The sequence below is a fragment of the Entelurus aequoreus genome, linkage group LG26 (genome assembly GCF_033978785.1).
Source record: "Entelurus aequoreus isolate RoL-2023_Sb linkage group LG26, RoL_Eaeq_v1.1, whole genome shotgun sequence".
NCBI classification, from domain to species: domain Eukaryota; kingdom Metazoa; phylum Chordata; class Actinopteri; order Syngnathiformes; family Syngnathidae; genus Entelurus; species Entelurus aequoreus.
Window position 1 is genome coordinate 4,479,252 of NC_084756.1, and position 22,234 is coordinate 4,501,485.

At 40.1% G+C, this 22,234-nt stretch overlaps 1 protein-coding gene across 12 annotated transcripts in view; it reads left to right on the forward strand.

Annotated features, from left to right (window-relative positions):
• mybphb (myosin binding protein Hb) overlaps window positions 1–22,234 on the forward strand; it is a 36,095-nt gene that overhangs the window by 1,146 nt on the left and 12,715 nt on the right. For all 12 annotated transcript variants that reach the window (XR_009824682.1, XR_009824684.1, XR_009824683.1 and 9 more), the window contains exons 2-6: window positions 2,259–2,327; window positions 2,403–2,537; window positions 9,699–9,866; window positions 17,344–17,432; window positions 17,507–17,702. Coding sequence is in view for 2 of the 12 variants with exons in the window: in XM_062037980.1 (XP_061893964.1) it covers window positions 2,259–2,327; window positions 2,403–2,537; window positions 9,699–9,866; window positions 17,344–17,432; window positions 17,507–17,702 (657 nt within the window). In the remaining 10 variants the exon portion in view is untranslated. The remainder of the gene's footprint in view (window positions 1–2,258; window positions 2,328–2,402; window positions 2,538–9,698; window positions 9,867–17,343; window positions 17,433–17,506; window positions 17,703–22,234) is intronic.

Here is a 22,234-nt window from a genome sequence, read left to right on the forward strand (position 1 = left end):
ATATCTATATATAAATATATAGATATAGATATATATCTATATATATGTGTATATATATATATATATAGATATAGATCTATATGTGTATATATATTTATATTTTTGTGTGTGTATATTTTTGTATATATGTATATCAGTGTTTCCCACACATTCATTTATTTGTGGCGGCCCGCCACGAAAGAATTACGTCCGCCACAAATTAAAAAAAAAATATATATATATATATATATATATATTTTTTGTCCTTTCCAGCTTTTCAGGCAAATCATATAGTCTTTACAAAAGAGAAGTGTAGGGTACTTCTCTTGTTGCCTTATTTGTATTTGACCACTACTGTTTTCTGTTTATTTGTTACTGACTGTGGCAGGACACCTCTGCCTCTGTTTCACTTTATGTTGCTGGTAAATAATATGGTTGTAGTAGTAGGCTAAAGTTAAATTATTTAGTATGCACTAATTAAAGGGGCAGAGCTTTAAGAGACATTTTAGCTTTTATATTTTATAAGATATATTTTTTGTAAGAACCACAATTAATAAATATAGTTCAGTGAATAACTTATTTTTCAAATCTGTATATAAATATGTACATAAAGTGTTGTAATTATATTGTAAAATGGATGGATGGATGGATGGACGTTTAAAACAAAACTGTTATTATTAATTAGTAAGTATACATTTGGTGAGCCTTTTTAGAGAAAATCATATTGTAGTAAATTATGCAAATTACTCGATGTCATTGTGAGCACGCCCATAGCCACGCCCATAGCCACGCCCCCACCGCCACAGGTATCTTGGCAGTTTATGGGAAACACTGTATATCATATATATGTATATGTATGTGTGTATATATATATGTATGTATGTATAGATCTGTATATATATATAGCTCTATATCTATGTGTATCTATCTATCGATCTATCGATCTATCGATCGATCGCTGTGTGGTGGGAAGGGCAGCCGTGCCAGGAACCTGAGGGTTGCGGGTTCCCTCCCTGCCTCTTGCCACCCAAATCAGTACCGTTGTGTCCTTGGGCAGGACACTACACCCTTGCCCCCAGTGCCGCTCAGACTGGTGAATGAATGAATGAATGAATGATGGGATGTGGTCGGAGGGGCCGTACTGGCAGCCACGCCTCCATCAGTCTACCCCTGGGCAGCTGTGGCTACAAATGTAGCTTACCACCAGCAGGTGTGAATGAATGATGGCTTCTCACTTCTCTGTGAAGCACTTTGAGTGTCTAGAAAAGCGCAATATAAATATAATCCATTATGTATATATATATATATATATATATATATATATATATATATATATATATATATATATATATATATATATATATATATATATATATATATATATATATATATATATATATATATATATATATATATATATATATATATATATATATATATATATATATGTGTGTGTGTGTGTAGGCATATACAGTACATACATATAACTATATATACACATACATAAGGTATGTGTGTATATGTCCCCAACAAAGATAAAAATAAGGCAACAAGAGAAGTATCCCACACTTCTCTTGTGTAAACTGTAAACTATACAATGTATCACTTTGTATACTTTTGTACAGTTGTATACTGTATATATTTGAAATAAACTTAAACCAAACCAAGTAATTCTCCACTAAATATGATCATCTCCATCAACAAGATGATTTGTATGACATGTATGCACAGGTCAGATTTCAATTAGAAAATAAAATAAATTTAATTTGGGACATCCCGCATGCACATTGTAGATGCTAGTGGGCCTGGTCTGTGTTAAACAGCTATAGGTTGGCCTACAATCGACTTAAGCATAAACTACATCTACGTGACCTCCCAGCCAAGTGCAGATGTGAATATCTCTGCTTCTTACTTCATTTTAACACCTGTTACTCTGACTGTAAAAAGGTAATAAATGTCTCAGCTTTAATGATCTAGTAATTAACTGAACATCTTCATCAGTCTGCCACTTTAACTTTTTGACAGACTATTCATTTCAGTTGAATTAAAACCTAACTCTCCTGCACTTTGATGCCTTGCACCTCCCCGCTGATGGCGTGCAGCACTAATTATAGAAGACTATAGAATGTTGCATACATGTATTATTATTATTATTATTATTAGCTGTCACCATGTTCTCACCTTTCTGCTGATCAGTTGGATGAAATAAAGAAGTATATGTGAGATGCATATGAAACAATATGATGCTGCTGTAAATAACGACATCCACGCCTGTTTAGCTGAAGCTGCTGAGGCCGCCGAGCCTGAAGAACCTAAAGCACCTTCACCTCCGCCACCTCCACCCAAAGGTAACCATCCAGTCTCCAACGCTCGCTCAGTAGAAGCTGTATCCATAATGACCGAATTATTTCTGCCGCCCGTAGAGCCGACCAGCGCCCCTGTCGATCTGTTTGTGGAGGACAAGAACGACACCTCAGTGTCCATCATCTGGAGCCAGCCGGAGGTCATCGGACTGTCAGGCCTGGATGGGTACATCATCGAGACCTGCAAGGATGCAAGTGAGTCCCTAGTCCAGGGGTGGGCAATTAATTTTACCGGGGGCCGCATGAGCAACCTGAGCACTGCTGGAGGGCCACACCGACAATATTTCAATTACATTTTGCTCAAAATATTTTTGATAAACCATAAGATAAATAATAATAATAATAATTTCATTTAACCTAACTTAACTTTATACAAAAGCAGGTTGCTTTTGATAGTTTTATTTTTACACTGTCTTACACAACACTTCCTGATTTATAATACAATGCAAAAATGTCAATTTTTGTCACTTTATCCTGCATCCTCTTTAAAAGTCCAACATTTTTCCCTGTCAGATATGCACAACCATCTGTTTTCACACCTGCCAGCTTGTCCCATTTCAGTCCTAACATGTCCAAACACGCATTTACCTATGTGAACAAGTCATTACCTGTGGTTGTCTCTTTAATTGACTGCATGGCTGCCAGCTCCTCCGTGATTTGAAAGTCTGCAGTTATCCCCCGTAAGAAGATGAGCAGCTGGGCGGTGTCACGTACATCGCAGCTCTCATCCAAAGCCAGCGAAAAACAGTCAAAGTCGGCCATTCTGTTCTTCAGCTGAAGCTCCAAGTTTCCAGCAATGGTCTCAACCCGCCTCGTTACAGTGCGTCGGGAGAGTGACACGTTCTCAAATGCGCCCCTCTTCTCCGGGCATATCAGCGCAACAGAGTCCAATAAGCACTCCTTTATAAACTCTCCGTCAGAAAACGCCTTACTTTTTCTGCCGATTTTGTGAGAAATGACGAAACTTGTCCTGAAGGCTGCATGTCTGGGGGTGTGAAATTTGGCAAAAAATTCTTGTTGGGTTTGCAGTTTTACCATCAACGCATCAGCCTCCCTGGCGCGAGCTTCATCAGACAGATTCCGGTATTTTTCCTCGTGCTTCGTCGTGTAGTGGCGATTCAAATGATATTCTTTAAACACAGCAACCTGTGTACCACACATTAAGCACACGGCTTTACCTTTAATTTCTGTAAAGAAATACTTTGCAGTCCATGTCTTGTTGAAAACACGCCATTCGTCATCAACTTTTCTCTTTTTAGCGTCTCGGGGATAACTGGGCATCACTTGTGGCTCTGCACCTTCACTCACAGGTTACACACGGACATACGCCCATAAATAACACTTTTCAAAATAAAAGCAGCACAGTTGTATTGCACGCACGGCATAGATGTTTTTTTAAATGTATTTTTTAATTTGTGATTGCCGCTGTTCACATTCACTCACAATCACACACGAGCATACGTCCACACGGAAGTAATACAAATAACGCTTTTCAAAACAAAAGCAGCACCGTTGTATTGCACACTCGAGATAGATACTTTTTAAAATGTACTTTGTAATTTATGATTGGCCTCACGCGGGCTGCCGAATGCCCAGGTCTGCCCTAGTCAGTGTCACGCACACGACACAGCTCACAAGGTGATGTTTACACTAGATTTTAAGTGGAGAGCCTTTCTGTTGCTACTCTAATCACACAGGAACAAGTTGTATTGTTACAAGAACACTCATAAACCTACAGGAATAAAGTAGTAATATGAGAATAAAGTCGTAATATTACATGAATTTAAGTTTTAATGTTACCGCAATAAAATTGTAATGTTACAGGAAAAAGGTCATCATTTGAGAATGAAAACGTATCACAAGAAAAAAAAAAAGTTGTAATTTGAGAATAAAGTCGAATTACAAAAAAGCTGTAATGTTACAAAAACATAGTCTTCATTTGAGAATGATGTTGTTAAAAGAATAAAGTCGTAATGTTAAGAGAAGAAAGCCGTAATGTTACAAAAAAAGTTGTAATATGAAAATAATGTTAAGAAGAAGCTGTAATGTAAGAAAAAGTCGGATATGAAAATTATGTTAAAAGAATAACGTCTTAATGTTACGAGAAAAAAGTCATAATCGGCGCTCGAGTTTTGCCACGACTGCCCTCGTCGTTTGCCGTAATGCCCAAAAAATTGATCAACATTTGTGGCAAGAACATGCCGTGACCGCCCTTGACTTTTTACTTGTTAATAGACGAGGGATGTAACAGTAAACGGTATAATGATAATTTGCGACAATTCCTGACGGTTAATAATACCGTTTAATTTTTTAATGACCAAAAAGAAACGTCATTTATTAATGCATTTTCGGCAACAGGAAGTCATGCGCACTAGCGGTCTTCGGCTTGATAATCATGGCGGGCGAACTACACAGACTTTGCTGCGGAGATTTCAACTCGGAGTAAACGGAGCCAAGCGCTTGGTTTAACCTCATTTTCCCTCGCTTCCCGCCGTGTGTTTCAGAGTGTGTTTGGATGGAGACAGGTGTGGACAATATTGGAGACAGACTCACTTGTCCCCACACAAAGTATACAGCGAAGAAGAAAACTATTTGATGTTTTGCAGCAGGCGATGTGTCGTGAACGTTGTCACAACTTGTTTATAAAGTCTTCACTTTGTTTACTGGGATGTTCACCCTCCTTTTTTTAACTGCAAACTGTATCAGTGTTCAAATAACATCAATACTAACTATAATGTTTTGTCATCTCATCGAATTGAACGCTGGCTGTGAAGATTGTGTATTCGATGTGTGAGGTATCACTCCGGGGTTTGTTTTTGTTGGCCAAACTGCTGTACTGAAACACTAGGGAGGTGTTGGAGAAGAACAAAGCTTGTTTATTAGACTTCATCTTCATTACCCAAACTGCTTTGTGTTTTCTTTTCATATCAAAAAGTAAACACCAGGTTTTGTTTACATGACTTGTTTTTTTTCATGTCACTCCAAAAATCATTCATGTGACATCATTTTGTTAATGTGTTATTGTGTATAGTTAATTCTTATACAACATAAAGGCATCATGTAATGACAAAAAGCTGACAAGTTGATGTTATTAAAGAATAAAAAAAAACTAATATTTGTTTATAAATATATGGGTAATGTTTATTTATAGGCTTTTTATTAGACATTACAAATGACATGATGGTATTACGTTCATACCCCAACACTGCTTTACTTAACAATCAGTAATCATGATTTGAATATCGTTAACAATAATCTTAATTATTATATATATATATATATATATATATATATATATATATATATATACACACTACCGTTCAAAAGTTTGGGGTCACATTGAAATGTCCTTATTTTTGAAGGAAAAGCACTGTACTTTTCAATGAAGATAACTTTAAACTAGTCTTAACTTTAAAGAAATACACTCTATACATGGCTAATGTGGTAAATGACTATTTTAGCTGCAAATGTCTGTTTTTTGGTGCAATATCTACATAGGTGTATAGAGGCCCATTTCCAGCAACTATCACTCCAGTGTTCTAATGGTACAATGTGTTTGCTCAGAAGGCTAATTGATGATTAGAAAACCCTTGTGCAATCATGTTCACACATCTGAAAACAGTTTAGCTCGTTACAGAAGCTACAAAACTGACCTTCCTTTGAGCAGATTGAGTTTCTGGAGCATCACATTTGTGGGGTCAATTAAACGCTCAAAATGGCCAGAAAAAGAGAACTTTCATCTGTAACTCGACATGAGCCCTCCTTTAAGGCAACACTTGCCTTGACCTTAAAAAGTTAAAATTCGAGGCCTGCATAATGGTACAAAAACAAAGTTGTTATATGAAAATGATGTTAAAAGAATAAAGTCATAATGTTAAGGACGGCGTGGCGAAGTTGGTAGAGTGGCTGTGCCGGCAATCGGAGAGTTGCTGGTTACTGGGGTTCAATCCCCACTTTCTACCTTCCTAGTCACGTCCGTTGTGTCCTTGGGCAAGACACTTCACCCTTTGCCTCTGATGGCTGCTGGTTAGCGCCTTGCATGGCAGCTCCCGCCATCAGTGTGTGAATGTGTGTGTGAATGGGTAAATGTGGAAATACTGTCAAAGCGCTTTGAGTACCTTGAAGGTAGAAAAGCGCTATACAAGTATAACCCATTTATCATTTATTTATTTAAGAGAAAAAAGCCGAAATGTTACAGAAACAGGTTTTGAACCAGCAGCACATTCATATTGTCATGCTGCTACCTGTGTGCCAGGTGTTGAACCAGCAGCACATTCATGTTGTCATGCTGCTACCTGTGTGCCAGGTGTTGAACCAGCAGCACATTCATGTTGTCATGCTGCTACCTGAGTGCCAGGTGTTGAACCAGCAGCACATTCATGTTGTCATGCTGCTACCTGAGTGTCATGCTGCTACCTGAGTGCCAGGTGTTGAACCAGCAGCACATTCATGTTGTCATGCTGCTACCTGAGTGCCAGGTGTTGAACCAGCAGCACATTCATGTTGTCATGCTGCTACCTGAGTGCCAGGTGTTGAACCAGCAGCACATTCATGTTGTCATGCTGCTACCTGTGTGCCAGGTGCTGAACCAGCAGCACATTCATGTTGTCATGCTGCTACCTGAGTGCCAGGTGTTGAACCAGCAGCACATTCATGTTGTCATGCTGCTACCTGAGTGCCAGGTGTTGAACCAGCAGCACATTCATGTTGTCATGCTGCTACCTGAGTGCCAGGTGTTGAACCAGCAGCACATTCATGTTGTCATGCTGCTACCTGAGTGTCAGGTGTTGAACCAGCAGCACATTCATGTTGTCATGCTGCTACCTGAGTGTCAGGTGTTGAACCAGCAGCACATTCATGTTGTCATGTTGCTACCTGAGTGTCAGGTGTTGAACCAGCAGCACATTCATGTTGTCATGCTGCTACCTGAGTGTCAGGTGTTGAACCAGCAGCACATTCATGTTGTCATGCTGCTACCTGAGTGCCAGGTGTTGAACCAGCAGCACACTTATTTAAAGGACATCTGATTAATGTGAGCAAACATGTTTTAGAGCAATAAACTTGCTCATATTTCCAGTTGAGCCTGTTTGTGGATTCCATCAGTGCTGCCACCTAGCTGCAGGTGTGTTTATCGTTCAAGTATGAAAAAAGACGGCAAAACTGGAAGCCCCACAAACCCATGGATGAGCAGTTTTAACGGGTTTCAGCCATGTTGGTCTGCAGCTGTCCCTGAGGCGCCAGGGTCAGGCTACCCCCCCCCCCCCCCCCCCAAGCAGAGCGGCACTCGGGGAGGGGCCCGGCATCTCACAGCAGCGCCTGCTTTTAGACCCTAAGCTAATCTGAGAGTCCAGCGCAAGGTCGATTAATGACACGCAGAAGAATGTTGTTTCACACATTTCCTGAATGGGGTCTTGAGCTGCAAAAGAAAGCAATCATACTACAAAAGAGCCAAAAGCAGTAAAGTTGTCAGGTTGTGTAAATGGTAAATAAAAAGAGACTTTGCAAATCCTTTTCAACTTATATTCTTTTTTTTTTTCTTTTTTTTTTTTTTTTATAATGTCCTGCCCAGCTTCTCGGGCAAATCATATAGCAGATGTAGATGCCCATATCGGCTGTTCAGATTTACTTTACAAAAGAGAAGTGTAGGATACTTCTCTTGTTGCCTTACTTGTATTTTGACTTTATTAAATGTATTTATATTATCATTTGGTGCAGCCGGGCCGGAGCAGGAGGGGATAGAAAGAGAGAAAAAGGAAGACAGAGGGGGGAATTGTGGGGACAAGAGGGGGATTAGACAGAGACTTATATTCAACTTATATTCAATTGAATAGACTGCAAAGACAAGATATATCATGTTCACACTGACAAACTTTGTTGTTTTTTGCAAATAATCATGGACTTCGAATTTAATGGCAGCAACACATTGCAAAAAAGGCATTTTTACCAGTGTGTTACATGGCCTTTCCTTTTAACAACACTCAGTAAAGGTTTGGGAACTGAGAAGACACATTTTTGAAGTGGAATTATTTCCCATTCTTGCTTGATGTACAGCTTAAGTTGTTCAACAGTCTCCCTTCTCATAGTTTAGCCTTCACATTTTCAATGTCTGGACTACAGGCAGGCCAGTCTAGTACCCGCACTCTTTTACTATGAAGCCACAATGTTGTTACACCTGGCTTGGCATTGTCTTGCTGAAATAAGCAGGGGCGTCCATGATAACGTTGCTTGGATGGCAACATATGTTGCTCCAAAAGCTGTATGTACCTTTCAGCATTAATGGTGCCTTCACAGATGTGTAAGTTACCCATGTCTTAGCCACTAATACACCCCCATACCATCACACATGCTGCCTTTTACAATTTCACCCGAGAACAGTCCGGATGGTTCTTTCTCTCTTTGTTCCAGAGGACCCGACGTCCACAGTTTCCAAAAACAATTTGAAATGTGGACTCGTCAGACCACAGAACACTTTTCCACTTTGCATCAGTCCATCTTAGATGAGCTCGGGCCCCGCGAAGCGTTTCTGGGTGTTGTTGATAAATGGCTTTGGCTTTGCATAGTAGAGTTTTAACTTGCACTTACAGATGTAGCGACCAACTGTAGTTACTGACAGTGGTTTTCTGAAGTGTTCCTGAGCCCATGTGGTGATATCCTTTACACACTGATGTGGCTTTTTGATGCAGTGTCACCTGAGAGATCCAAGGTGAGTAATATCATGGCTTACGTGCAGTGATTTCTCCAGATTCTCTGAACCTTTTGATGATATTACGGAGCATAGATGGTGAAATCCCTAAATTCCTTGCAATAGCTGCTTGAGAAATGTTGTCCTTAAACAATTTGCTCAGGCATTTGTTGACAAAGTGGTGACCCTCGCCCCGTCCTTGTTTGTGAATGACTGAGCATTTCATGGAAGCTGCTTTTATACCCAATCATGGCACCCACCTGTTCCCAATTAGCCTGTTCACCTGTGGGATGTTCCAAATAAGTCTTTGATGAGCATTCCTCAACTGTCTCACTCTTTTTTGCCACTTCTGCCAGCTTTTTTGAAACATGTTGCAGGCATCAAATTCCAAATGAGGTAATATTTGCAAACCATAACAAAGTTTCTCAGTGTGAACATGAAATATCTTGTCTTTGCAGTCTATTCAATTGAATATAAGTTGAAAAGGATTTGTTGTATTCTCTTTTTATTTACCATTTACACAACGTGACAACTTCACTGCTTTTGGGGTTTTGTATATTGCAAAGTCAGAAAGTCCAACAGTTATTGGTGTAACTGATGAAAACCAGGGATTTTATATTTTAATTCATGACTCCAACAAATGCTGAACTAAACTCGACTTCTCCTCCCTCCAGCTGAGGACTGGAAGGCTGTCAATGAGGATCTGCAGAAGTCCTGCCGGTACGCCATCAAGAACCAGACCACTGGGGACCGCCTGAAGATCCGCGTGGTGGCCGTGAACGCCGGCGGACGCAGCCCGCCCGTTGCCCTCCCCGAGGCCGTGCTGGTGAAGGAGGTCGCCAGTAAGACCTGACAATTACTAGAAAACATCTAAACACACCTCTTACTGCAAACGTAAATACCACCTTGTACTCTCTGCAGTTGAGTAACCAAACAAGGGGTGGCGCTCTATAAGCAGCTAAAAGTAAAGTAGAGATGTGTACTCTAGTACAGCTTTTAGAACCATCACAAACTACACTACTTCTGAAGTTTAGTTGCTTCTGTAACTAAACTTCATCATATAAATACAAATGATATACATTGAAAAACCACTTTTTTGAAATATATTAACTTCATCTAACAAATGAATGGATTAACTCTCTGGGAGGTTCTGGATTGTGTAGCCCTGGAGTCGCTCAAGGAGGAAAGAGTATAGAGAGATTATAGAACATGTTTGGATTCATGTTTATTTCTTATCTTTTTGCTCTACTTTCTACTTAAGTTCTGTGTGATGGCCCATCTAGTTCCTAACAGGAAATGTTCTCTTTTGATCCAAAATTAAACCTTGAAATTACAGAATGCATGAATATATTGTCATGACTGTAGTTAAAATTGTAGTTTTTTGTCCTCATTACACTCAACTGCTATAAACTGTAATCTGACAAAGCAAAACATCGAACTGTATTCAAAGTTACTGTATTACTTAACTTATTTTATCTTATAGCTCATCTTATTCATGCCTTATCTTTACACCTCAGCTCTTTAACATTTAATGTGTGGATGATAACTCATGTTTTGCAAATCTTTTAAAAGAAATACATTTGACATAATTGGATCAAATGGGCCTTCAAAGGGTCAGGATTTTAAAAAACAAACATACTTTATTTGGACTGTCGTTAATTATGAGATTTGAGCAAAAGTAGAAAAAATATGAATCCAAAATGTTTTTCCAACCTCTTAAGTCCCTGATGATTTTTCATCCTTGAGTTCCAGTGTATCCTTTTATTTTGGAAAGTATTTGAAATGAAAATATTAATAATAATAATTATAGATTTTATTTGTAAAAGCACTTTACATTGAACAAACAGCCCCAAAGTGCTACAGTGCATTTAAAAAATCCGCTAGAACCACAAATAGCTGCCCCCAACAAGTAAAATAAATAGTAAAAAAATAAAAACTAGAACAGCCTAATAGCTAGAACTAGCACACATATATCTAAAAAAAAAAAAAGAAGTTTTTTAAAAAAAAAAAGAAGGGTTTTTAAGCTTTTTTTTAAAAGCATCCACAGTCTGTGGTGCCCTCAGGTGGTCAGGGAGAGTGTTCCACAGACTGGGAGCGGTGGAGCAGAAAGCCCGGTCTCTCATAGTTCGGAGGTTGGAGGAGGTTAGCCTGTCATATTACAATTAAATGTGAAAAGAAAATCATAAAGCACACTCATTAGGTTATGCAACCAAAGTTATGGCCAGAAATAGAGTAAAAATGTACCTCCAATCTACTCTGAGAGTTCAAATATGTTTTGGCTCATCTCAGGTAACTACATTTCAGACTTTTCAGCATAGAATCTTTTTAAAAAAAAAAGAAAGGAAATTTTGCCACATTGCATTCACGCACATTGCAGTGGTTCTACAATTTACCAAAAAATCATAAAAAAATAAAATGGTATAGAATAAAAAAGAAATCTAGTAACAGGACCGTGGTAAAATATTAACCTCCCTCCCAGTCATAGTTGAAAATGAAACCATTGAGCTGACTTTTGTCCTTCCCATGGTCATTTGAATGAACTTCTTGTGGTCATGTGACTTGTGGAATATTCCAAAGGGGGTATGTGATGTTACGGTAACAGGACTGAGTCAAAAACCTAGGGACGCCACTTAAGTGTGAATTTTACCTAAAATATGTTTTGGCTCATCTTGTCAACAATAAAATAAAGTTGCCTAAGAAGATCAGACTTTTCAGCACAGAATCCTTAAATAAATTAAATGTAGCCACCTTGCATTTTGTTAATATCTAGGGGTGTAACTATATGTGTATTTGTATTGAACCGTTTCGGTACGGGGGTTTCGGTTCGGTTTTCAGAGGTGTACCAAACGAGTTTCCACACGAACATATTAAGTAGCCGCCTCCGCTTCCTTCTGCCTCTGTTTCTGTCAGTACTCTACACAGCACCCAGCATTGTCCCACCCACACAACCATCTGATTGGCTGTTACCGCTCTGTTTGTAACCAATCAGCAGTGCTTATTCAGAGCGCATGTAGTCGGTGTTTAGCGTTTAGCAGGTAAGCATCAGGCAGCGGACTCTCCCCAAATGATAATAAACACCTCCCAGTCAACAACTAGTAACATCACTATGAGCCCGTTGACCTTCTAGAAACAAACTGCAGCTCAGCTCACTCGCAGTCCTGGCTTGAGGTGAAGGCTAATTCGCTTTTAGCGTAACTTTAGCTCATTTTGCGGTGTGTGTGTGTGCGTGTGTGTGTTACGGACAGCAAAGCCCTGTCTGTCTGTTATTTCACTTTACCTTTTTCTGTGTTGATTAATAACAGGACTGAGTCAAAACCTAGGGACACCACTTAAGTGTGAATTTTACCTAAAATGTTGTTGTTTTAAGATAAATGCTTTATTTGGGAAAAGGAGAAACACAAAAAACAATTCTGAGAGATTTACAGTATTTTTCGGATTATAAATCACTTTTTTTTTTTATAGTCCCTCCATTACGCTAACCATGATTTGCAGGCCAGCCCATAGTGACACACATCTTACTCTTAAAAAGCCTTTGATGATTACCATGCCAACAATGTGGGTGCGATTTATACACTGGAGCGATTTAAGTGTGAAATGATTAACATATTACCGTAAAATATCATAATATTATTTATCTCATTCACGTAAGAGACTAAACGTATAGCATGTTCTATATGTTATAGTTATTTGAATGACTCTTACCATAATATGTTACGTTAACATACCAGGCACGTTCTCAGTTGGTTATTTATGCCTCATATAATATACACATATTCAGCCTGTTGTTCACTATTTTTTATTTATTTTAAATTGCCTTTCAAATGTCTATTCTTGGTGTTGGCTTTTATCAAATAAATTTCCCCCAAAAATGCGACTTATACTCCGAAAAATACGGTAAATGGTAATATTTTATTGTGGGAAGTAGCTACAAATGGTGGTTTTCTACTGTTTACCACCCATCTTTTAAATAGTATTTATGCAATAATCAGTCAGATAAACGTGCAGGACCCTTAAAGAAAACATGTTTTACTTTTCATTTTGTCTTTCTACATTTTGTTTCCCGGGGCGCAAATGCCACAGATTCAGTTGGAACGGCAGCAAGTGGTGTGTTAGAGCTCATGGATTGTGAAGCCTGGAAACGAGATCCAAGTGTGTGTCGACAACCATCCTTAACATGATGCATGCTGGGAGAAGCTCACATTGTTGGCATGGTAATCATCAAAGGCTTTTTAAGAGTAAGATGTGTGTCACTATGGGCTGGCCTGCAAATCATGGTTAGCGTAATGGAGGGACGACAAACATGTCTTGGCAAGCGGTCCAGGAATATGACAGATTTTATTTTTCATTAGCGTGTCTTCTCAGGCTCAGTTACCGGCTTAGATGCCTTTGGAAGTGGGCGGGGCATCCGAGTGTCGGTCTGTGGGGTGCTGACACCTGGATCTCGTGACACCCCCAGAGATGGTTTTACCCCACAGACTTTCTAATCTGTCCTAATTGAAGCGACAAAATGGCAAAGTATTCCCGCTTATTGGCATTTGCCCTCCTCGGTGGTCATGTGAGAGTCCACAGGTGACACAGCCTCTGCTGTGAGGACACACACGTGCTCTATTTTGAGTCCTGACAAATGTTGCTGCGGTGGACGCAGCAGGTGGGGCCCCCAGTGAAATGTACGGCATGTAGTCACGTAAAGTACTGGACTGTAAACATACTTGTAACTACTTCGAAGCATGCTGGGATAATATTTGTTGTGTGCACCAGGGTTAGCGTAGTTTAGGCCAGGGTTTTTCAACCTATCTTTGAGGCAGAGGCAGAAAACATAAAAAAATAAAACTCAGTAGGTAAGTACATTTTATTTCCAAAGCACTTTTCACAGATACAATTACTAAGCGCTGTACAAAACATAGGTGAAATAAAACAACAATTCAATTAAAACAACAGGGGCAACATCATAAAAAGGATACAGAGTTGATTAAAAATGATAGTTAAAAGGCACATTAACTAAAAGCTTTACTAAAAAGAGAAGTTTTCAAACGTTTCTAACTTCACAAACTTGAGACAAACATGCTAACTTCCCAACAATTCAATGAAAACAACGGCGGCAACATCATAAAAAGGATACAAAGTGGATGAAAAATGATAGTTAAATGGCACATTAACTAAAAGCTTTACTAGAAATAGATGTTTTAAAATGTTTCTAACTTCACTAACATGCTAACTTCATAACAATTCAATGAAAACAACAGGGGCAACATCATAAAAAAGATACAAAGTGGATTAAAACTGATAGTTAAAAGGGGCATTAACTAAAAGCTTTACTAAAAATAGAAGTTTTCAAAGGTTTCTAACTTCACAAACTTGAGACAAACATGCTAACTTCACAACAATTCAATAAAAACAACAGGGGCAACATCATAAAAAGGATACAAAGTGGATTAAAAATGATAGTTAAAAGATGCATTAACTAAAAGCTCTACTAAAATAAGTTTTCAAATGTTTCTAACTTCACAAACTTGAGACAAACAGTCATGTTTGTGAAGTTAGCATGTTATGCCAACTTCACAAACATGAGACTAACATGCTAACTTCACAACAATTCCATAAAAACAACAGTGGCAACATCATAAAAAGGATACAAAGTGGATTAAAAATTATGGTTAAAAGGTGCATAAACTAAAAGCTTTACTAAAAATAGAAGTTTTCAAATGTTTCTAACTACAAAAACATGGGACTTAACATGCTAACTTCACGAACATGAGACTAACATGCTAACTTCACGAACATGAGACTAACATGCTAACTTCACAAACATGAGACTAACATGCTAACTTCGCAAACGTGAGACTTAACATGCTAACTTCACAAACGTGAGACTAACATGCTAACTTCACAAACATGAGACTTAACATGCTAACTTCACAAACATGAGACTAACATGCTAACTTCACAAACATGACACTAACATGCTAACTTCACGAACATGAGACTAACATGCTAACTTCACGAACATGAGACTAACATGCTAACTTCACGAACATGAGACTAACATGCTAACTTCACAAACATGAGACTAACATGCTAACTTCACAAACGTGAGACTTAACATGCTAACTTCACAAACGTGAGACTAACATGCTAACTTCACAAACATGAGACTTAACATGCTAACTTCACAAACATGAGACTAACATGCTAACTTCACAAACATGAGACTAACATGCTAACTTCACAACAATTCAATAAAAACAACAGTGGCAACATCATAAAAAGGATACAAAGTGGATTAAAAATTATGGTTAAAAGGCACATTAACTAAAAGCTTTACTAAAAATAGAAGTTTTCAAATGTTTCTAACTTCACAAACTTGAGACAAATAGTCTCATGTTTGTGAAGTTAGCCTAACATGCTAACTTCACAACAATTCAATGAAAACAACAGTGGCAACATCATAAAAAGGGTACAGAGTGGATTAAAAATGATAGTTAAAATTTGCGTTATTTAAAAGCTTTACTAAAAAGAGAAGTTTTCAAATGTTTCTTAAAAGTGTCAGCACAGTCAAGATCTCGGAGGGACTGGTGCAAGTTGTTCCAGAGTCCGGGTGATATAGGCTGGAATCTCCACGGGTTTTAAAATTAGTTTTTGGGATCTTTAGAAGACCCTGGCCTGAAGACCCTAAAGAGTAGGGGCATAACAAGTCAGTGATGTACTGAGGGGCCCCACCATGCAACTGAAGAGTAGGGGCATAACAAGTCAGTGATGTACTGAGGGGTCCCACCGTGCAACTGAAGAGTAGGGGCATAACAAGTCAGTGATGTACTGAGGGGCCCCACCTTGCAACTGAAGAGTAGGGGCATAACAAGTCAGTGATGTACTGAGGGGTCCCACCGTGCAACTGAAGAGTGGGGGCATAACAAGTCAGTGATGTACTGAGGGGTCCCACCGTGCAACTGAAGAGTAGGGGCATAACAAGTCAGTGATGTACTGAGGGGTCCCACCGTGCAACTGAAGAGTAGGGGCATAACAAGTCAGTGATGTACTGAGGGGCCCCACCGTGCAACTGAAGAGTAGGGGCATAACAAGTCAGTGATGTACTGAGGGGTCCCACCGTGCAACTGAAGAGTAGGGGCATAACAAGTCAGTGATGTACTGAGGGGTCCCACCATGCAACTGAAGAGTAGGGGCATAACAAGTCAGTGATGTACTGAGGGGTCCCACCGTGCAACTGAAGAGTAGGGGCATAACAAGTCAGTGATGTACTGAGGGGTCCCACCATGCAACTGAAGAGTAGGGGCATAACAAGTCAGTGATGTACTGAGGGGCCCCACCATGCAACTGAAGAGTAGGGGCATAACAAGTCAGTGATGTACTGAGGGGTCCCACCATGCAACTGAAGAGTGGGGGCATAACAAGTCAGGGATGTACTGAGGGGTCCCACCGAGCAACTGAAGAGTAGGGGCAAAACAAGTCAGTGATGTACTGAGGGGTCCCACCGTGCAACTGAAGAGTGGGGGCATAACAAGTCAGTGATGTACTGAGGGGTCCCACCGTGCAACTGAAGAGTAGGGGCATAACAAGTCAGTGATGTACTGAGGGGCCCCACCTTGCAACTGAAGAGTAGGGGCAAAACAAGTCAGTGATGTACTGAGGGGTCCCACCATGCAACTGAAGAGTGGGGGCATAACAAGTCAGGGATGTACTGAGGGGTCCCACCGAGCAACTGAAGAGTAGGGGCATAACAAGTCAGGGATGTACTGAGGGGTCCCACCGTGCAACTGAAGAGTAGGGGCATAACAAGTCAGTGATGTACTGAGGGGTCCCACCATGCAACTGAAGAGTAGGGGCATAACAAGTCAGTGATGTACTGAGGGGCCCCACCATGCAACTGAAGAGTAGGGGTATAACAAGTCAGTGATGTAGTGAGGGGCCCCACCATGCAACGCACGCAAAGTCAGGACTATAATCTTGAACTGAATTTGACTGGAAGCCAAAGAAGACTGGATACATATGGTCTGTTCTGGGTGCTCTCTGCTCCACACGCTTAAGTCTTTGCTGTCGTCCAGCATTTTGTGTTTTGTTAACTTTGCAGCCAGTCCAGTTTTAGTTTCATTCTGCATAGCCTTCCCTAAGCTTCAATGCCTCTTCTTTGGGCACTCACCTTTTTGTTTATATTTGGTTTAAACATTACATACCTTTTATACCTGCACGTTTTTTGTGATTTTACGTGTCTGAAATTGTATCTTTCGTTCCAAAATGTATTTGTTTGTGAATGGCTGTTTCCCATCAATCTGGTTAATACCTGTGGTTTACCACTCTCTGTTTTAGATCGCCCCAAGGCCCGCTTGCCTCGTTTTCTGCGGCAGAGATACGTGGCTTACGTCGGGGACAAGATCAACCTAACCGTGCCTTTCACCGTACGCCCTAAACTCTCGTGTGCTGGCCCCTGCGGACTGCAGCGTGTGACAAGGTGTGACTCTCCGTCTTTCAGGGCAAGCCCAAGCCCGTGGTCAGCTGGACCAAGAACGGGCAGTCTTTAGACCCAAAGAGGGTGATCGTCCGCAGCACGGAGAGGGACAGCATCCTCTTCATCCGCGCGTCCGAGAGGGAGGACTCTGGTGTGTACGAGATGTGTGTGAAGGTGGAGGACTTTGAGGACAAGGCTTCACTCACCCTTCAGATTGTTGGTATGTTGAAGAGCCCACACTATTGTTCAACACTTTGTTTGAGGTCTTTCTGCAATTCATGTTGGAATGTAGACCACTTAAATACAGGCACACTTTGTGTGTCTGTAGCTTTAATGCAAATGAGCTGTTTGGCCACACTGCAAAAAGTCAGTGTTCTAAAACATGGAAAAAAAAATACAAAAATGAGGGGTATTTTACTTGAACTAAGCAAAATGATCTGCCAATAGGACAAGAAAATTTGGCTTGTCAAGACTTTCCAAAACAAGTTAAATTAGCTAACCTCAATGAACCCCAAAATACCTTATAATAAGTATATTCTCACTAATAACAAGTGCACTTTTCTTGGTAGAAAAAACAAATATGAGACCTTTTTGCTCAATATGCTGAAAAATATTCTTAAATTAAGTAAATGCGAGTGCCATTATCTTGACTAGGGATGTCCGATAATATCGGACTGACGATATTATCGGCCGATAAATGCTTTAAAATATAATATCGGAAATTATCGGTATCGGTTTCAAAAAGTAAAATGTATGACTTTTTAAAACGCCGCTGTGTACACGGACGTAGGGAGAAATACAGAGCGCCAATAAACCTTAAAGGCACTGCCTTTTGAGTGCCGGCCCAGTTACATAATATCTACGGCTTTTCACTCACACAAGTGAATGCAAGCATACTTGGTCAACAGCCATACAGGTCACACTGAGGGTGGCCATATAAAGAACTTTAACACTGTTACAAATATGCGCCACACTGTGAACCCACACCAAACAAGAATGACAAACACATTTCGGGAGAACATCCGCACCGTAACACAACATAAACACAACAGAACAAATACCCAGAACCCCTTGCAGCACTAACTCTTCCGGGACGCTACAATATACACCCCCTGCCACCCCCCCACCTCAACCTCCTCATGCTCTCTCAGGGAGAGCATGTCCAAAATTCCAAGCTGATGTTTTGAGGCATGTTAAAAAAATATAATGCACTTTGTGACTTCAATAATAAATATGGCAGTGCCATGTTGGCATTTTTTTCCATAGCTTGAGTTGATTTCTTTTGGAAAACCTTGTTGCATTGTTTAATGCATCCATCACAACAAAATTAGGCATACTAATGTGTTAATTCCACGACTGTATATATCGGTATCGCTTGATATCGGAATCGGTAATTAAGAGTTGGACAATATCGGTTATCGGCAAAAAAGCCATTATCGGCATTACATTTCTTTAAACCAGCAAACTTATACTAAAAACTACTTTGTTGAAGAGGTTCATTTAGCCTACTAATGGGTATTTATAAATGGTTGATTTATATAGGCTAGTAAGGTAAAGTTTTGTACCTGACAAGTTTCGGCTATCTTGCTTCTGCAGCCTTCATCAGAGGTGTCACGTGATGTTAGCGTGACGTCGTCTGTGACATGTTATATGTCAGGTACAAAACTTTACCTTATAAATAACCCTGTATAAATCAACCATTTATGAATAAAAACTAGTTTATTTTTCATAATGGAAAGGCAACAAGGCAACCGCTTGTTACTCTCGGGGTCTCCTAGCCCAGGGGTCTGCAACCTTTACCACTCAAAGAGCCATTTTGACCCGTTTCACAAATTAAAGAAAACAATGGCAGCCACAAAACTCTTTTGAAATTTAAAATGGAATAACACTGCATACAACGTTTTTTTTTGCTTTGTGCTATGTATAAACCAGGGGTCTCAGACACGCAGCCCGCACCTTAATAAGAACATTTAATGTTAGTGCAGCCCGCGAGTTTTATATGAATGGCGCTTGACAGCGTCATACTTGCCAACCTTCCTGATTTATCCGGGAGATTCCCGTATTTCAGGGCAACTATTCTCTCGAATGCCTGCTGATTTTCACCCAAACAACACTAACAAAGGGCGTGCCGTGATGGCACTACCTATAGCGCCCTCTACAGCCTGTACTAACAGCGTGCCAGCCCAGTCACATGTTGTATGCGGCTTCTGTTCATAAGTGACTGCAAGGCATACTTGGTCCACAGCCATACAGGTTACACCAGACCTGGGCATTGTGCGGCCCGCGGGCCGCATCCGGCCCTTTGTACGTCCCTGTCGGCCCGCGTGAGGCCAATTATAAATTACAAAATACATTTTAAAAAGCATCTATTTCGAGTGTGCAATACAACTGTGCTGCTTTTATTTTGAAAAGTGTTATATGTGCGTATGTCCTGTGAGGGAAGGCGCACAGCGACAAGTGATGCCCAGTTATCCCCGAGACGCTAAAAAGAGAAAAGTTGATGACGAATGGCGTGTTTTCAACAAGACATGGACTGCCAAGTAAAGGTAAAGCCGTGTGCTTATTTGTGGTACACACGTTGCTGTGTTTAAAGAATATAGTGTAACGACCTGCTGAAGTAGATGTTGTCTTCTTGAGTTGCGTAAATGAGGAGTGAGGAGACAGGAGACGTGCGTGTGGAAGGAACGAGATATGTTGAGCTGTGTTAGTATAGCTTGCTCAATAAAAGTTTAAAAAGAGCGTCAGACTTGATGTGCAGTTCTTCTGGACGCTACAATTGGTGGCAGAAGTAAAACTTTGCGCATACTGCGCTGCTTGTGTGCTACGTCATCGGGAGGTATAGAGGTATAGAGGTATAGAGGTAGAGAGGTAGAGAGAGAGAGAGGTAGAGAGAGAGAGAGGTAGAGAGAGAGAGAGGTAGAGAGAGAGAGAGAGAGAGAGAGAGAGAGAGGTAGAGGTAGAGGTAGAGGTAGAGGTAGAGGTAGAGGTAGAGAGGTAGAGAGGTAGAGAGAGAGAGATTTGGTTTGATGGCAAGGCGAACTGGGAGGCATTTCATCCCACTTCTGACATCAATTGTAGCGTCCAGAAGAAGTGCACACCAAGTCTGATGCACTTTTTAAACTTTTATTGAGCATGCTATACTAACACAGCTCAACTTATCTCGTTCTTTCCAAAAGGAAAACCAATCCTCACTCCTCATTTCCGCAACAGCAACGCTTCCTCCTTCTTCGCCAATCACCTTACAGGCGTGCTACGTTCACAACGTTTTCTTATCTGGTTAAATAAAGGTTCTACAACAAAGAGGATGCAGGATAAAGTGACAGAAATTGAAATTTTTGTATTGTAATATACATCAGGAAGTGTTGTGTAAGAAAGTGTTAAAAATAAAACCATCAAAAGCCGTCTGCTTTTGTATAAAGATAAGTTAGGTTAAATGAAAATATTATTATTATCTATCTTACGGTATATCAAAAATAATTTGAGCAAAATTTAATTTAAATATTTTCGGTGTGGCCCTCCAGCAGTGCTCGGGTTGCTCATGCGGCCCCCGGTAAAAATTAATTGCCCACCCCTGGGTTACACTGAGGGTGGCGATATGAACAACTTTAACACTCTTACTAATACGCGCCACAATGTGAACCCACACCAAACAAGAATGACAAACACATTTGTGACCTGTGCTGGCAAAATGAGTCGCAATGAGGAAATTTTAAAAACTGAGTTATTGTTATTTACACATTCTCCATCTAAAGACCTTCAATATGATATATGGTTTGTTGGAATCGGACAGAAAATGACCGAGTTACATCCGATTGAAGTCGACCAAGTTTGAGGGTCCGTATTGAGAAAAAACAGCTTAAAGTTTACTGTTCCAGAACAGAATGTTCCAAAACAAAACTCCATAGCAACCATACCTTAAAAGTCCTTGTAGCAACACCAACATTGGTACAATTAAAGTCAAATCCCATGTCTAAAGGAAAAATATATATTCAACTCTTTTAAAAACAGTTATGTACAAAAATGTCAACACTTATGTCACAGTTTTTATGTTCACTGGTCAGTTTGTCAGCTGGTCAGCTGTCCGTAATATTCCTGACCAGCAGCACTAAGAAGATTCACCGACTGCAGTGAATTTAGCGCACTTGCAACCGCCTGTGTACCCTCTCCACCTTCTAAATCCATTACGGAATGTAAAACAGTCTAACTTAACCACAAAAATAATAATTAAATGTTCGAAAATCACCTTTTTTCACCAAATATTCCGCACGAATTACTGTGTTGTTTTTCATCAGGGCGCAGCCATGATACCACAATGCACCGCGCGGGGTGATTCAACCAATGAGGGTACGCCTCACAGCGACCCTTAGCAACAAGCCGGATTTGTTTACGTCGGGACAGGTTTAAAAACTCAAATTGTATTGGTTCCGAATGGCGTCATCGGGAATTCCATGCTCATTTTTAGAAAGTACGTAAACTTGGCGTCACAATGATACCAAATAGGGAGAATCCCCCTAGCCATTATTGCTGCGAGTGAGTGTTGAAAACACTGGATTTTCTCAAGGAATTTTAACACAAAGGACTAATTTCTGAAGACATACCTCGTACAAAACCTTCAAATAAAGGTGATTTAAGATGTGTTCTTGCTATTTCGATGATTGGGATCGCTAGATTGTGGCTTTATGGACTCATTTTTGTGAAAATCTCAATTTCAACCAAGATACATTTTTTTTCACTTATTTGCCTGTAGCTCAA